The 16,090-nt window shown below is 48.5% G+C and overlaps 3 protein-coding genes across 3 annotated transcripts; 2 read left to right on the forward strand and 1 right to left on the reverse strand.

The window, feature by feature from the left end:
- Nucleotides 1–568: 568 nt before the first annotated feature.
- Nucleotides 569–2,622, forward strand: B0T23DRAFT_311090 (uncharacterized protein; the record flags this gene model as incomplete). The annotated part of the gene is made up of 5 exons (XM_062834623.1): nt 569–687; nt 757–790; nt 867–1,110; nt 1,179–1,412; nt 1,472–2,622. 5 exons carry the CDS (start codon nt 569–571, stop codon nt 2,620–2,622), a joined length of 1,782 nt encoding a protein of 593 aa, XP_062696207.1.
- A 3,423-nt stretch (nt 2,623–6,045) lies between these two features.
- Nucleotides 6,046–6,633, forward strand: B0T23DRAFT_403011 (uncharacterized protein; the record flags this gene model as incomplete). Its single annotated transcript, XM_062838740.1, has 1 exon — nt 6,046–6,633. The coding sequence occupies one exon, from the start codon at nt 6,046–6,048 to the stop codon at nt 6,631–6,633; it is 588 nt and encodes a 195-aa protein (XP_062696208.1).
- A 619-nt stretch (nt 6,634–7,252) lies between these two features.
- B0T23DRAFT_452091 (uncharacterized protein) lies at nt 7,253–7,923 on the reverse strand (the record flags this gene model as incomplete). The annotated part of the gene is made up of 1 exon (XM_062841135.1): nt 7,253–7,923. The coding sequence occupies exon 1, from the start codon at nt 7,862–7,864 to the stop codon at nt 7,253–7,255; it is 612 nt and encodes a 203-aa protein (XP_062696209.1). The 5' UTR covers nt 7,865–7,923.
- Between the last annotated feature and the right edge of the window lie 8,167 nt (nt 7,924–16,090).

Genomic DNA, 16,090 nt, shown 5'->3' on the forward strand with positions numbered 1-16,090 from the left:
TCATCTGGATCGCGTCTGGACTTTACCATTGACCGAGACTCTTGTTACAGATATACCTACCATTTTCAGCACCTTGCTTGCAGTCTCTCAGCGCACTTTGTCTTTCTTCATGATCAGAGAACTGTGACACTCTGCCCAATATACCAAGTCGAATTACCTCCAACCATCCAAGGAAGCCATCATCACCACCATTAATTATTCTTCTTCTCCCTCCCGGAAGCTTCATCAATAGCCCGATCTGCTTCTATCCTTCACGGCCTTGGTTGCGGTTTCTTTTCTTCGCTTTGATTCAAAAGCTCACGCCATACCCACCACAGCAATTCATCCACACGAACTCGGCACGGCGACAGAAACCAGGTCTCTTGTCGCTCGGCCACCTGACGACGACTTTATATCCGATCTATTAATTCATCCATGCACCTGGGGAATAGTTGGTTTTGTGGCAATCAGGCATCCATACCATCAACCGCTTTTGGAAAAAGCTCCCGTTGAGCTTCGGTGCAGGGATCTTCTAGGAACTTCGACTTGTCGGTGCACCATGCAGCACAAATCACACCAATTGGACTCAATGGCGCAACAATTAACAGTCATCTTTGGGGAGTTGGGGATCAGTCAGTATCTCGATGCGTTCGTTGAGCAGGGTTTCGACACATGGGAGACTATTCTCGATATCACGGAATCTGACCTGTAAGCATCTTGTTTTGGACTTCCACGAGCAGGATGTTGGATGTTTGACTAACACAGCTGGTCCATCAGCGATGTCCTAGGCGTGAAATTAGGTCATAGACGGGTAAGCAATCATCTTACTGCCACGTACTACAAGATCTGTGGTACAATATGTCACAACTGCTAACACGGACCAACAGAAACTCCAGAGGAGGATAGCAAATTACCGAGGGCTTGCGCCAGAAGCTTCATTGGCTCCCTTGGCACAGCCCAGCATAGAAGATTTCAGGCCAACAGAGGTTGTACCTCGTGCTGAGCCACCAAAGATGGAGCTACGAGAACCTGGGACTGTTATTGTTACCAAGAGGAAGTATCGTAGACACCCAAAGGCGGACGAAAATGCGCCGGAAAGGCCTCCATCAGCCTATGTGCTTTTTTCCAACAGTAAGTCACCCATTGGAAAGCGCCTGTCCCGCGTCAGGAAGACAACTAACCCGTTTACCCCTTTCAAGAGATGCGCGAGGACCTCAAGGGCCGTAACCTCTCATTCACCGAGATTGCCAAGTTAGTTGGCGAGAACTGGCAAAATTTGACGCCGGCTGAGAAGGAGCCTTACGAATCCAAAGCGCAGGCTTACAAGGAAAAGTATCACGCCGAACTTGCCGAGTATAAGAAGACGCCTCAATATCAAAAGTACATGCAGTACTTGGCGGACTTTAAGGCGAAGCATTCTCTACCATCTCAAGGTACGTATGATGCGACCTTGCTATTCAACTGGGTCAGCCAGAGTCTAAACATGCCACAGACAACGATTCGTCGAAGCGAGTGAAGCTCTCGGAATCTGGTGGTCCCAGTAGCGCTGCTGCCACGCCCACCAGAACATGTCGGAGTCACAGTGGCGGCAGTGACAGTATTCACGGAAGCGAACCACCGCCATCCAGGGAACAGAGGATAAGCTCTATTGTTTCCACCACGGATTCTCATCAATCGGCCGCACTGAGCCCAGGGTCATACCATGACGACTGCATGCAATCGCCACGTACGATCCACGCGGATCGACGGTCTTCGGAACAACGATCACCCACGGCTTTCAACACCAATGCCAGGAATTACCCATTACCCAGTCGAACAGAGACTACCCGACCGGATGAACATCGTCAGGAACAACCGCTAAGCACACCTCAGTCTCAACAAAACCTACCATCCTTCTCCGATGTTTTTGATAGCCACAGATTTCTGCCCAGCGGATCACAACAGACAAACGATACAAGCAGCTACTTCCCAAGAGGAAGTCTCGCCAATAGCCCTGGTCCCCCACCTGGCTTGGTTGGCGGTGATCGGAGATATCCGCCTACGTTGAAGAAGGAGCAGTCCTCGGCGGGTAGCATATCCTCGGCCTCCACGGCCTCGTCCTTTGGCTATCCAAGGACCCCTACTGACGGTCCATTGCCGATACAGGCTTTGCTCTCGTCCAGCTCCGCCCACTCCTATGAGGCAGGCCAACCGCACCATTCGTACCCAACGGGTCCCTTGCCTGTGCATCAAAAGCAGCAGCAACATCAGCAGCAGCCGCAGCAGCAGACATCCATGTCTGCTGGACAGCCGCCGGTACTTGCTAACCTGGCCATGACAAATGGTATGCCTTGGAGAAAGTCACCTTCAGTATCTAGAGAAGCCGCTGACGAAGCCCTCGTAGGCTACCATAGGGCTCTATCGCTCGCACACGTGCCTCCTGCTGTAGCGAATACTGCTACCCCCACTTCCCATTCTATTAGTGCTGTGTATGGAATCCCGCCACGACCAACACCCCAGCAGATGGGTTCTGGTCTGGCACAGCATCAGCAACAACAATATCAGCAACAATACGACAGGAAACCAGAGGGAGGGAACCTCAATCTCGATGGAATGAGTGCCTTGTTGAAGGCTGGCGAGATTGTTGATCGGCGGACGCATTGAAAGGGTTACGTAAGGGGGGGAAAGAAGGGACAGGGAACAGGGGACAATTGGATTGGGGAAGGGAAAGGGAAGCATCTGGAAGCCGGGTTGGTTAAAGCGGCTAGACAAAAAAAAGACAACAACAGCAACATATAATACGCCGTTAAGGCTGACTAGCTGACGGACGGCCGTCAGTCATTTTGAATATCATGATACGGGCCATTGGTCCGGGGCTCGGAGTTTTCAGCATGCATATTCTGCATTTTTAGCATCATTAGTACTATTACTGGATATAAAAAACTGGTTGTATACTGAATGCGATGTACTTACCGCACTGTGATATACACTGTACGCTCTTCGTCATCATGCAAGTCAAGAATTCATCTGAAGTCTTTACCTGATTGGATGATGTATTCGCAATGCTTTGTTACATACACGATTTCTTCGTTTACGATTTGTAATAAACTGTATGGCATGGTTACCTCCAGATCACGTAAATACGTGTTGGTCGAGTGTAACAAAACGAACCATTTCCGACACACCGCGAGTGTGAAAGAATGGATAGATACCTCCCTCGCTCGCCTTTTCAGGACTTCTTGAATCAACCGCCATCCGCCCTCCATTTTCTGACTTCATGATGGACGTGAACTAGTGCAGTGGGTAATCCAGTCCCCAAAAAGTATGTAAAAGGGTACTAAAGTCAATAAACACATACATTTAAGCTCAAGCTTCTAGATGATGTTTTTGTCGAATGCTTTGTCACATGCATAGGTAGAAATGTGGGTCTAGATACGTTTCCTCACTGAAGTAAAGTACCTCATGGTTATATCACAGCAGTCTTCATGGAAACAACAGCTTAATCAGCACTGCAGGGGCAGGCAGGAAATGAAGGACCAGCCAAGATCTTGCTTCTCTTCCTTCTTCTTCGTTCCCTTTCGGAAGAAGAAGAACCGAGTGGTGAATGATCAGTCGAAAACAAAAAATATAATGAAAAATAAAATAAAAAATGGGAAAATAAACCGACCAGTTCCAGAAAGAAGAAGTGACTGGATGGACGGGCGGACAGATGGATGGACACATGGATGCATGGATGGTAGTGTGTGGTATGTGTGGTGTGTGTGGTTTGAGCTGCTGCCTGGGGCGCCTAATGAGAAAGAGAGGGAAAAAAAAAAAAACCAAGAAAAAAAAAGAGCCGAACTGAGACATTCTAGAAACTTGGTTGGATTATCATTACCCAAAGAGGCAAAGAAGTACGAAAGAGAAAAGCGAGAAAAGAGCGAAAGAAAAGCGAGAAGAGAGTGAAGAGGGCAAAAAAAAAAAAAAAAAAAAAAAAAACGACAGCGAGAAAGGAAGGAAGGAATCCTCAAAGGGTAAAGAGTAAGGACGAGCTCTTATCATCATCAAGCAAGAATCACGAGCAGCAGAAGGGGAAGAAGAAGAAGAGGAAGAAGAAGAAAAAGAAGAAGAAAAAGGGGACGCTCAAACAAACAAACTTTGTCGGAAAGGAGCGGCGGAGAGGGAAGACGCTTTGCAAGAGCTGTGGTCACCATGTACCTGCATCCACCTTATATATAATATATATATATATATATATATATATATAGTATCTTTATGTGTCAATTTCAGGCTGGTGTGTAAGACGTCAGGCACATGTCATGCACATGCCGAACTTATCACTTTGCACGAACGTTCGATGATGCTCATTCACATTGATACATTAATGTTCTAGCAAAGTTCAGGTTCGAGTCTGGAGTCCGGCCGGCTTGTGTTGAACTTCAGTTGGGTTGGTACTTGAGTCCAACTGAACTTGGCATGGTCCGTCCCTCTTGCCTTTCTCACGATTGCCTTGGGCAGTGATGGTGATGCCCAGGAGGTATGTGTTTCTGACTCACATGTAGTATTCTAATGTAGTGGCTACTTAAAACGGATGCCGTTACTCATTAATACTAGTTTCTTCTAATGCCAATGCTTTGGTGTCTTGGAAAATGTGGATATTACCGATACCTATCCTTGAGGTTGTTAGTAAAGGGAAGGGGAACGAAGCTTGTCTTATTGGAATAATACCCATTGAAACAGAAAGAACACATCCAACGAGCTCCTCATATTCCCCAAAACATAGAGGACAAAACCATTCCCCTTAGACACACAGAACTACAGCAAGAGTCTAAAGAACAATGTATGTGTATAATCATTCATTCACAGCAACTACACATGTCGATACTACATACGCAGTTCGTGAAGCCCGCGATAATTGCCCGTACACACCCCGTGTGTCTTGAGAATGTGTTCCGAGGTCGTCTGGCTAAAACCTAGATATCAGTGAATTAGCTTACGACTGACTGTGGTAGACCCAACCGCTGCTGCCGCCGCCCGCGTGTGCTTAGGCCTACATACTGGACTTCATGGACTTGGATGATCAATCTGATTGGCGACATGGGAGGTCTAAGACGAGTATCTACCTAAGGAATTGCTCAAGGCGGGAACTCGTGATAGGAACAAAGTGGTGGTGAAGAGGATGACAGTTACGAAAACTGTCCACAGCCGACGAGCTTGTGGGTCTAAATATATGAGAGTGACGTCGAGGATATGTATGGTACGACGTGGATGGAAGTATGGATGGAAGAGAGGATGGCAATCTGTAATAGTGATAAAGACACCTGCAGTGATGATGATGATCTGAAAAAGGAAGGAAACGAGATTTTAACAGAGCAGTGGTAATGGAGCAAAGTGGTGGTGGCATTCACGACAATAAAAGAAGATAAGGTATGATAGTAAAGGGAGTGGATCATAGAATAAAGCAAGGTTAAGAGTCAGACCTGGTAAGCTGTTGTTCAGATATACCTACCTCGGACAATTATTGGACAAGGGAGAATACATGCGGTTAACGTAGTTAGCTTTAGAATTGTTGGTGATATACGCCAAACTATGTCTGAGCCAACAGGCCTTATTGATGACCCCTTTTCCCGGAAGACAAAGTCAACAAACCTTAACCAAGTGAAAGGTTCCGCGTACACACTTCTGATGGACGGGAAAAAGCCAAGAACAGACTGATCGATTCATAGCAACTTTGTGTCTTTCAAAAGAAAAGTCCAAAGACGTCAAGTCACTACCAGCCAGCCGCTGCTCATCCACCAACTCGCCAACGGCGTTCCCTTCAGTCTTGTAGAAAATTCGGAGATTGGTGACCCACGAAATGTCAACGTTGACGACGAAGCGCAAACGGACAGACTGGGTCCAGCAACACTCTGTCCGCGTCAGATCCAGTGGCCGTCGTCTCCGTGATGTATCGCTGGCAAGGGGAATGGGTTCGGAAAGGTGGTTAAAAGAGGAGTGTCCCGGTGCTATATGGCGGTGCATTTGACGAGTCTTCATCACCATCGTTGTCTACCTCCCATCTATCTACCCAACCTACCTTAACCGCCGCACCCACAACAGATATCAAGAATGTGCGTAAAAGACTACCCAATCTACGCCTGCGGAAAAGAATTATTTCCCGGGCCCGCTCCAAGCCGAGAGTACCCCTGCGGCAAAAACTGCAAGAGTTGGGAAATTGGTCGGTACCAGTCTGAGCAGTATTGCATGAGTCCGCGCTGCGACGTTTGTATTCAGAAAATACAGCCCAAGACGGCGAAGTGGACGGATCCGCAGCATTCCCGGTATTATGATTCGTATGGGACTGTTCCTCCTGTGAGTGGTGGTGGTGGTGATGGACAGGTTGATCCGGGGTATGGTGATCCGTCAGGATATGGAGGTTATGGTGGTGGTGGTGGTGGTGGACAAGTTGATCCGGGATACGGAGGCGGTGGTTACGGAGGTGGAGATCCCTCGGGTTATGGTGGTTACGGAGGTGGTGATCCTTCGGGCTCAGGATATGGCGGCGGTGGTAGCGTCCCTCCGAACCCAATGCCGCGTCCAAATCCGAATCCGTTCGCTGGCGACAACCCGCCGCCGCTACCTTCGTGGCTGAGAGATGACGTGGAGAAGAAGGGAAGTAAGAAGAGTAAGGGGAAGAGTCATCGGAAGCATAGGTAAGGATGTTATGGGCAAGGAACATGGGGAGAGAGAAACATGAGAGAGTAAAAGAAGGGCAAAGGGGAGAGAAGAGTGGGTGAGTGAAAGATACTTAGGTGATGGAACTGGAGGTGAAAGGAAAATGAAGGGATTTGTAAAAGAGGAAGAGGGCGGATGGTCAGAAGGGAATGTGCAAAAGTAGGAAACAAGATAGGAAACAGAAGGAAAGGAAGGAAGATGAAAGGAATAAAGATGAGTGGCTACTAGATTCCACATATCAGAATATGTCGCCCACACAGAGTTGACGTTGCTCAACTTGGTACAATATCAAGTCTCTCTCCTCTCTCCATGCATGCATCAACGACACAGAGTCCACATGCACATATGCATATGCATTTGCATTTGCAGTACACGTGCTCATGTTACCACGAAAAAAAAAAAAATGTAAGAACAGCGTTGCAATCAACCTGCTTATACTTGGGTAACTTCGTCACCACACAGAACTAGATTCAGACGCACTTTCCACTTTTCCCTGTCTCCCCTATCTCTTCGATTCCCCCATGTCCGGGATTAACAGACTCCAAGCTAAACGTCACAACCATTCACCTTCATTAGACTTCTTACTCACCTTGTCGACAACCTACCGACGATATCTCACCACAATCGTCGGAGGCGGGCACCCTTGACTGCCACCGCCATACGGTGGGAAAGGTAAAAAGAAGGGTTGACCCAAAAACGGGGCTGGAGGTGCTGACATAGGACGCAACACCGGGTTGTTGTATCCTTGGTAGTAGCCGCTGCCAGTGTTATGATACGGTTGAAGAAAGGGAGGCGACGGCGCCGGATTGTATCCACCATGCACCGGACAAGACACGGACGGCCCCGACGGGGACATCGGAGAAAAGCCGGCATATCCACCGCCGTATCCACCGCCATACCCACCATACGTAGTAGTATCACCACCAGCGGCACCACCGTAACCCATACCCGAGGATGAACCACCACCGGTATAGTTATTACCAGCATGAGCACCATAATTCCACTTCCAATCAGCAATTTTCACTTGGCCTTTGTCAAACATGTTCCGTATTGCTGTTGAGCAGCGAACATTACCGCAGTCTGTTGGGAGCTCGTAGTAACCGGAACCCCAGGAGTGTTCTGGGCAGCTGTTTCCGCAGGACTCGGTGCGGGTGCTTTGGGCAGGGATTTGTTCGTGCCCGCAGGAGTAGACGGGCCAAAGCTTGCGGCACATTGTGACTATGAGTTAGTTCTAACGATGAATTCTGTTGGAGTTGGATTGGGTTAGATGAGGATATAATATTACTGGCGGCGAGGGTCTCAAACGCTTCTTTTAAGTAGGCATGGGAGATTGTCATGGTTGAAGATGCCTGCCTGGCTTTGGACATGATGCATCATCAACCAGTATCAGGTACGTGACATTTGAAATTTCATACTTGCGAAGCGCATGTTCGTTTGTCTTTCCAAGGCATCGGTCAGTGACACACCACTTTGTGGCAAATGTCTGGCTCGGATGCTCTTGTTTAAGGATTCCTAGCAAGTGATGTTGATACAGTTGAGTCGAGATCGAAACAAACAGGGAGCTAGAAGTGCCCCCCAAGACACTCGACAACTACATGATATTCTTCGGTGATGCACGCAAACCAGAAATACATCTGTACTCCATGACTATCTGTCAATTGCGTTCGTCGTTGCTTGCCCGCTTTCTTCATTCATCGTGCAAGCCGATAGCGACACCCCATTGTCATATGAGACTATGATGCTAGCAGGACCAGATCCCACGTTTTATCAGTTGAGCGTGCTCAAATTAACCATTTAGTACTGAAAATACTAAGGTACCTATCTATCCCACCCCGTTGCACGTAGTTCGTCAGATAGATGTACCTACAGCTCTAAATAAACTTATTCTAGTTCCTCAAATTCTCATTATATATTTGTCTACACACGACTATTCACTTTGCAGAGCAGAGGTTAGGTATAGGTACTCTCGGCGTCATTGGCCTAGGTATTACCGATATCGGGTTCCTTTGTACATACAATACATAGGTAAGGTCAGTATGTAGGCATGTGAGGCTATATGTATGTACATAAATAGGTAGTATGGTAGTGACCCCCAACCCCTTTACCCTGGCCTCGATCGCTCGCTCGCTCGCTCACTCGCTTATCAAAAAAAAACCAACTCACCGAGAGTTCACCGTCTCACCGAATGAAACCTACCTTACCTAACCTTCCTTATCTTACCGAGAAACACCCATTTCTTCTCGTTTTTCTTTCCCTTCGAGACTCGTCTTCTCGGCCCGACCCTGGCTAGATCTGATCTCCGAGACTGTCTTTGCTTCCTTCCTTTCGTGTTCCCCCCATTCTCGCACATACATGTAGTCCCCGGTTCTTTCACATGGACCCCCCCTCCCCTCCCCTTCGTCGCTTGCGGTTACGGCGCCAGTGAGAAGACACGACACTCTCAACTCAGACGGACCCTGTTTCTCTCTGTCTCTCGGTGGGGGTACAATGGAGGCTATCTCATCCATGTATGTACTATGTAACCTTAACTGTGGCTTGACTTGACGGGGGAATGATTTCATCGTCGCAATTCGTCTTTCCCCCTGCTTGGTACCTAAAAACCAAAAGCGAACCGCAACCCCAACCCCCGGGGAACATGGGGATGTTATAGCCTCACTTTTCTTTTGCCTCGCATCTTTTTTTTCTCTCTTTGAAACTCCACAGTTCAGCTTAGGGGGTAGTACATATGTATATATAAGTGAAATTCGTGCGTGAGGCTACATAGGTCTCATCCAGGCAGGCATTCATTCTCTTCGTTCCGTCCCTTAGGACATCCGTCTCGAAGTGTCTTGAGTGCCGCCCAGTAAGAACAGGTATGTGGGTAGGTAGGTAAGTGGTATCGTATTCAGAGGGAGGTAGGTGGGTAGTAGGAGTGCTGTTGTTAGTGTCGGCCTAGTGACCCCCCCATCTAGATACCATGTAGACACAGGAGCTGGTCGCATATCTCGACTGCGTTCGTTTCTTAGTTAGTCGACCTGTAGGGATGGCTACCTAAGAACGTATAGTCGCGGAAGCTCCAACTTCAACAAATTCGACCGCTTATACCTAGGGTACCGAACCAGACGCTCTGGGCTCTCATTGTCGTTGTTGAAAACAATAACGACTTTTGGTGAGCAGACAGTGTGATGATCCCCAAGCTTGCGATGCTGACTTCCAACTTAGCAGGTATGTACGAAACTTGAACTCCCACTCGTGACTGTCAGTTTGTACACTACATAGTTATGTATGACCCTACACTACCGTCTAGGTATATAATCGATTAAGAACCAAACGCATGTATGTACTGCGTAGGTTTTTATCCGGCCCGGATTCCCGATAAGTAGGTATCGATCCATATCATACCGAGAGCGAGCCAGCTGTCCTCGACAACCAACTTCCGTTCGTTCGTATTCGAACCACAAGTCAAGAAAAAACCCAAAAAAAAAAAAAAAAAAAAAAAAAAAAAAAAAAAAAAAAAAAAAAAAAAAACCTGGGGTTCCCCGGCGGCCCCCCCTTCCCCTTCTGGGTCCCGAATGCTCCGCCAGATGGCTTGGCAAACCTGAATGGGTTAATATGTAAAAAAAACATCGATGGCGAGTTGGATACCTATCCTATCCTATCCTATGCTATGCGAGAAGGGTTCAACAACCGTTTTCACTTCTTTTTTCTTTTCTTTTCTTTCTTTCCTTTTTGCCCTGTTCTGTTTGTTTTTTCCCCTTCCATTGATACCTCCTTGCTCCTTCCCTTCACAGCCTTGACATGGCGGATTTTCTAATATCTGTCCTCCCGCCGAAAGATCATTATAACGAATTCGTTTCTTGCGCGCGCACGCTTCCTTCTTCTCTCTTTATACGCACTACACTACACTACACTACACTACACTACATACTCCTCCGTCTTCTAGACTACACTACTAATTTCATAGTCAAAAAATACTGTCCCCTTCCTCCACATATCCAACATGGTAAGGGGGGACAGTATTTTTTGACTATGACTGTAGTAGCCCTTGGCGTTATGATCTTACTTACATATCAGACCACCCACGTTACACAAGATGAGTGAGCTTGGCGCACTACACGACACGACACTGTGTGAAGCACCCCAGTAACTACTCTTCTTCGTTGTTGCCAAGATGCCCCAAGATTGAAAGCGTTCCTTTTTCGGTCTTCGTTCATTGATGTATGGGTGATGAATGCGGTAAGGAGGCCACGTGAGCATTTCCCTCAGTGAATGATCCGAGATACATTGCTAGCTAGCTAGCTAGGTATCCCAATAGCATCATCTTGGTTTGTTTCTGTCAACAGTTTCTACGTCTAGCGCCTACCTATGTACCAACCCCTATAGTATCCTCTCTAACTTTTCTACATACCCGCATGCCATGCCATGCTGCCGCTACAGGACGAAACGAACTCCATCGAGCCATTGTTGGACATCCAAGCATGCATGTATGTAGTGACATACACTAAGGAAGCGGCCCTGGCTCCGGATGATGTGACCGATATCAGATCAAGATCAGCACTGACGAGAAGGGAGAATAAAATTAATAATAATAATAATTTTGTAAAAAAAAAAACAAAAAAAAAAAAAAAGTGTGACAGCCAAGACAAGCAAAAAAAAGGAGAAACGTGAAAAAAATCAAAATATGTGCCTACACACGGTACTGTAGTTTGGATCGGAGACTTCTTTGAGCCTCCCGCGGCAGGCACCCCCGGCATCCCGATTCCTGTGACACTACACTAGACACATTCTGGTTTGCTCCGGCTCTGAGAAACCCCCTTGATCGCTTTGATTCCTTGCTCTGCTGAGGGTTGGCAAGGAAGGAAAAAAAAAAAAAAAAAGATTGGTCGCTTGGGTGTTTAGGTCCCTTGTGTGAGCGAGTTACTGGGTGGGGTTGGATGTTTACTAAGAGGTTGCCAAATACACAATGTTTGGGTTGGCTTGGCATTGTGATAGGGGTCTCTGCACTAGCGTCCGCGAGTCCGTTGTTTCACTAACTGGGGCGGATCTGTTTCCTGTGAGTGGTGGTTGCATGTGCAACGTTAAAACGGTGATAGTATAGGGCTATGTATTTCCCAGCGAGCCCACACTGCGAGCTTCAATTCGCCACTTTCAGGGTGTCGATATGGTGGCCGCAGAGAGGAAAGAGACGGTTTTGGTTCGGTTTGCCAGACCATGTGGAATGTGGAGAGGTTAGTGAAGGGTGTGTGCTGGGACTAGAGAACCAATAACGTTGCCGGTATCCGGCTGAACGAGCATAGAAAAATATGAAATCAAGGCTTGGCGCTTGATTGATCGCGGGAAATAGCTCGAGCGTTGTGTTTTCTTCTTGGACAATACCACAAGCCGTAACCCTTGAACAACCACACCCACTTGGTGTGTTTGGGCACGCGAGGCAGAGGAGACAAGGGTGCATGTTAGCTTCCAGGGTCTTTGAGAAGCTCGAAAAGGGAAACTAGAGACAAAGCGAGGAACATATCCGGTTGGGCCCATCTGGGCATTCGCGTAGTGTTAGCGATTCGAGGCTGGATTTGTCCAGCCACAAGCTGCTTTTTTGTCTTCTTTCCCTTTGGCCTCATTCGGTTCTTACATTTGCTGCCCGGCCAAATACAGGCAAGATCGGACATTCGGGAGGTAACCAACACACCAGACAGATGAGTGGATGTGGATGACAATGTTTCTTGATACAGCCATGTTGGCTTGGGTTAAGTGAAGGCGTGTCGCTCTTGTGCCTTAATCACAAGATAAAACAGACGAACGGCCTTATCGCAATTTGTCGATCACCTCGGCTGTCGATAATTGAAGTGGCCTTTGGTTTTTTTTTTTTTTTTTTTTTTTTTTTTTTTTTTTTTTTTTTTTTTTGGTCCCCTGTGCTCCCTTTCACCCACGCGCTATTCGACTGACAAGTGAACAAAAGGGGATAAAGAGAGCAAAAGAGGTCGAGTCTGGATTCGGGGATCGACATTCGCCACCTGACCGCTTTTCAGGGTCCTGGGGATAGGACTTCTAAGGGTTCTGGAAGGCCTCAAGTGCGAATACGTACTGTGTCCCTGGTGTTGTTGTCTGCGAGTCGGCGTTGAGTTGCCAGCCTCCATTCGGATGTCAAGCCGTTTCGTAGCAGCTGGTAAACAGCAAGCGAAACCAATCCGCAAGATTGTGCAGTCACGTGAGAGATAACCAAGCCTTCCGATACTGCACAGGTAGGGGATCCCCATCAGTGCCCGCCTATGTCAGCTCAGATCCACGATTTCGTCTTGGTGCTTAGCTGTTAATGGTAGACACTATTTTTGATGAGGCTAGACTTGGACGAGGCTGGGACACTGGATACCAGACGAGCAAGCACATCCTAAGTGGTGAAATAATGTGATTTACCTTGAGCGCATACAAAATCTTTTTCTCTTGTTGTCAAAGTCATGATGCCTCTCTGGATTTCTCCGCCAGCTGATGCTTAACTCGAGACGTAAGCGGGAGCTGGACCTGACGGAGCTCTGGTTGGGGAAGTCGGATACGATGGTAAATTCCACTTCGGCTACAAGGGTCAAAGTATCGCGATTGCCGCCATCGTCATGGCTGGAAGCGTATACTGCCTAGGCTTGTTTCGGCATCAGGGCAAGTCCAGCCATGTCTTGCAGTGGTCTCTGTTTCCACGTCGTCAATTCATCAAACCTTCACCGCCGCGACTTCCATCTGAAAGAGAAAAAAAAAAAAAAAAAAAAAAAAAAAAAAAAAAAAAAAAAAAAAAAATATGTCTCGCTGGCCAGGGTTCGGTCGTTCTGGGCGCCAAAGGATGCCGTCCCAATGGCGGCTTTCGCGAGAAGAAACGAAAAGCCAGCACTGACGTAGGTGGCTGGCAAAACACACTTTGAGACGAGGAGAAGCTCCAAGAAGTGTTGGGCATCGGCCGGGTCGCCCGAAATTCACAATGGCCTGAGGAAGACTGGAAGGAGGGGTAAAATATCGACAAGTGTATGTAGTAAGAGTAAATAATGGGGTCGCGTGCCTGCAAATAAAATCGATTTTGACATGTTGTCGATCCGGTCGGTCCATGATCTCGATCGCATATCTTTTGGCCCGTCTAGTGTGGTGGTAGAAGTGGTCAATTTCCATGGCAATCGTTCGAACGCGATAGGGAACCTTGCGAGCGCAAAAAAGCAAACTGAGCAGTTAGTTACATAGGTAGTGGATGTGTTGTGGAATGGAAGGAACTGAAGGTGTTGGCACTTGCGCTTTCTCCGTCGGTCAGTGTGACGGGGCAATCATGTGCGAGAAGCCCTAGGTCCCTAGGAAAGCGACGGGAGTCTAGCCGTTTATGGGTTGGTGTACAGTACCTGGCTGACTGTACACACTGCAAAAGTTGGGGAAGGAGACTCCAACGACGCTTGTTGCTGCATGGGTGTCTTTGGAGTTTGGATGCCCAGCACTGACTGCATCGTCAGCTTTCATAGTTGGGTCGCAATGTCAAAACACGTTGGGCGTTGAAACTCCCACGGGATGCCGACGGGTTCGGGGAGGCTCAAAGTCTAGAACTGCTTTGCCTTGGCTGCTTGTACAGGGCAGAGCTGGCTGGAACTGCCCGCTGGAGCACACGGTTCCATCCCGAGATGCGAACTGCGAACTGAGGCTCACCTTTGTCATCTCGCGTGGGACAGAGGGAGTGATATGTATATACACTGCATAATACTAGCCAAGGGTTACCTGACAAGGACCGGCTGTCATGTTCTCGTCTCTGGATGGCTTAGCAGGCTTCGGGGCATCTGGAGTCGAGGCTAGTAGAATCCCTAAAGCTGTTTGGCGTCCGCTGTTGATATTGGCGTCTTTTTTATTGAAAAAGCGGCTGGCTACCCCTCCATCGGCATGCCTTGCCTGGCAACTGAAACCTGTTGCGACGCAGGCAATATTTCCACCGCCATACTTATATTACATGTAGGTAGTCGACCGAAGGCAACGAAAGCCGGGGGCAACAATTCGGACTGTTCAACGTGATGTTTGTAACAATGTGTACGACTTTGAAGTGGTGGCGTTGAGCAACCCCGCAACCCCGTTTCAGGCGACGACTCGCTGACTGCTGGGGGAGTGTAGTATATGTAGCCACACATAAGATACTTACCAACCAGTGATCTCCATGGCATCGATCGATCGTTGGTTGATGGGAGATTAGTGCATCCCTATGGCCTTTCTCCAAAGACGCTCGATTACTGGCGATCCGGCGACCCGACCAGATGCGCAATAGAAGCCAGAAACGGCTTCTTACAGAATCAACTAAAGCATGACCTAACTGCCTTGACTGCTAAGACTCCAAGTCGTACATTAAAAAGAGTCTTGTGCAAGGCGCCTTGTGTGCCATCGCGTGCGGGTATCCCATGCGTGCCATCGGCCAGCTGCCTGACCACAGTAGGTGACCTTGGATCCCTTGCTCCCTCTGCGATCGAGATCGGGCCCGAGATGGAAAACGTGAGATGAGGATGGTGTTTCTAGTGGTGAATGTCAGCCTTGACCCCGAGTTTCCAAGATTCCGATCTGGAGTTTGCGGCCTTGAGGGAGGGGGCGCTCTCGTTAAGAAGATGTCTAGGTCAATGGTTTCTTTGCGTCCCCTTGATGCCTTTTCTGATCCCATCTCTCCAAACATGCACGATCAGATGCTTCCGTCCTGAAGAGTGCCAGGCACGTCCTGGTTCCCGAGCGGAAACACCCCGTCCCGGCAGCTGTCTGTCTGTGTGTTCGCCGTCCGTCCCTCCGTCTCCGTCGCAACGGACCACGAGATGGGACGAGTCAGGCACGTGTCAGGCTCGAGGCGTGCAGGTAGCGTGTGAAGTGTTGCCGCTCATACTGTCCCAACCGTGCACCACCAGTCTGCAGCCTTTGATACCACCTGCACGGCACTGGATTTCGGAGTCCGGACGGTGGCCGCCGAGTGGCAGGAAGAAGATGACCGAGTTATCAGATGAACAAGTTCGGATCAACAGTTGACGACTGATGAGATCTTGGTCATGAACGTGTGAGAAGTGAACCCCAAGAATGCTCAAAGGGTCCCATACAGACTGCGTAGTGTACATCAAGTGGTACGCGCAAAGCACAGACCACCTGTACAATATCAACCCTCAGGTCCCAAGGGGCCAAGCACGGCAGCACCAAGCAAGAGGAAGCAACCAAGAAGAGTTCAGTTCATTGCCTGCCTTGCCGTGCAGGAAGCGCGGCCAGCGCTGATCCCTCCCTTACTCGGCGCACTCGGCCGGCAAACAACCCCACCAGCCCACCCCCATCCCGTTTCTGCGGCCTCTCGTCTCTCTTGGGCGGCTGTGAAGCATGGGAAATCAACTGAAGAGCCAAAGGGGAAGACCTGAAGAGATTCCCTTTAGCAAACACTGGAGAGGCTTCGTTCAGTTCTCTCTGACTTTCCATGACCCTGCCTGGTGTTTGACCTCGC

This window comes from Neurospora hispaniola, assembly GCF_033458365.1.
Source record: "Neurospora hispaniola strain FGSC 10403 chromosome Unknown B0T23scaffold_2, whole genome shotgun sequence".
Taxonomy (NCBI): domain Eukaryota; kingdom Fungi; phylum Ascomycota; class Sordariomycetes; order Sordariales; family Sordariaceae; genus Neurospora; species Neurospora hispaniola.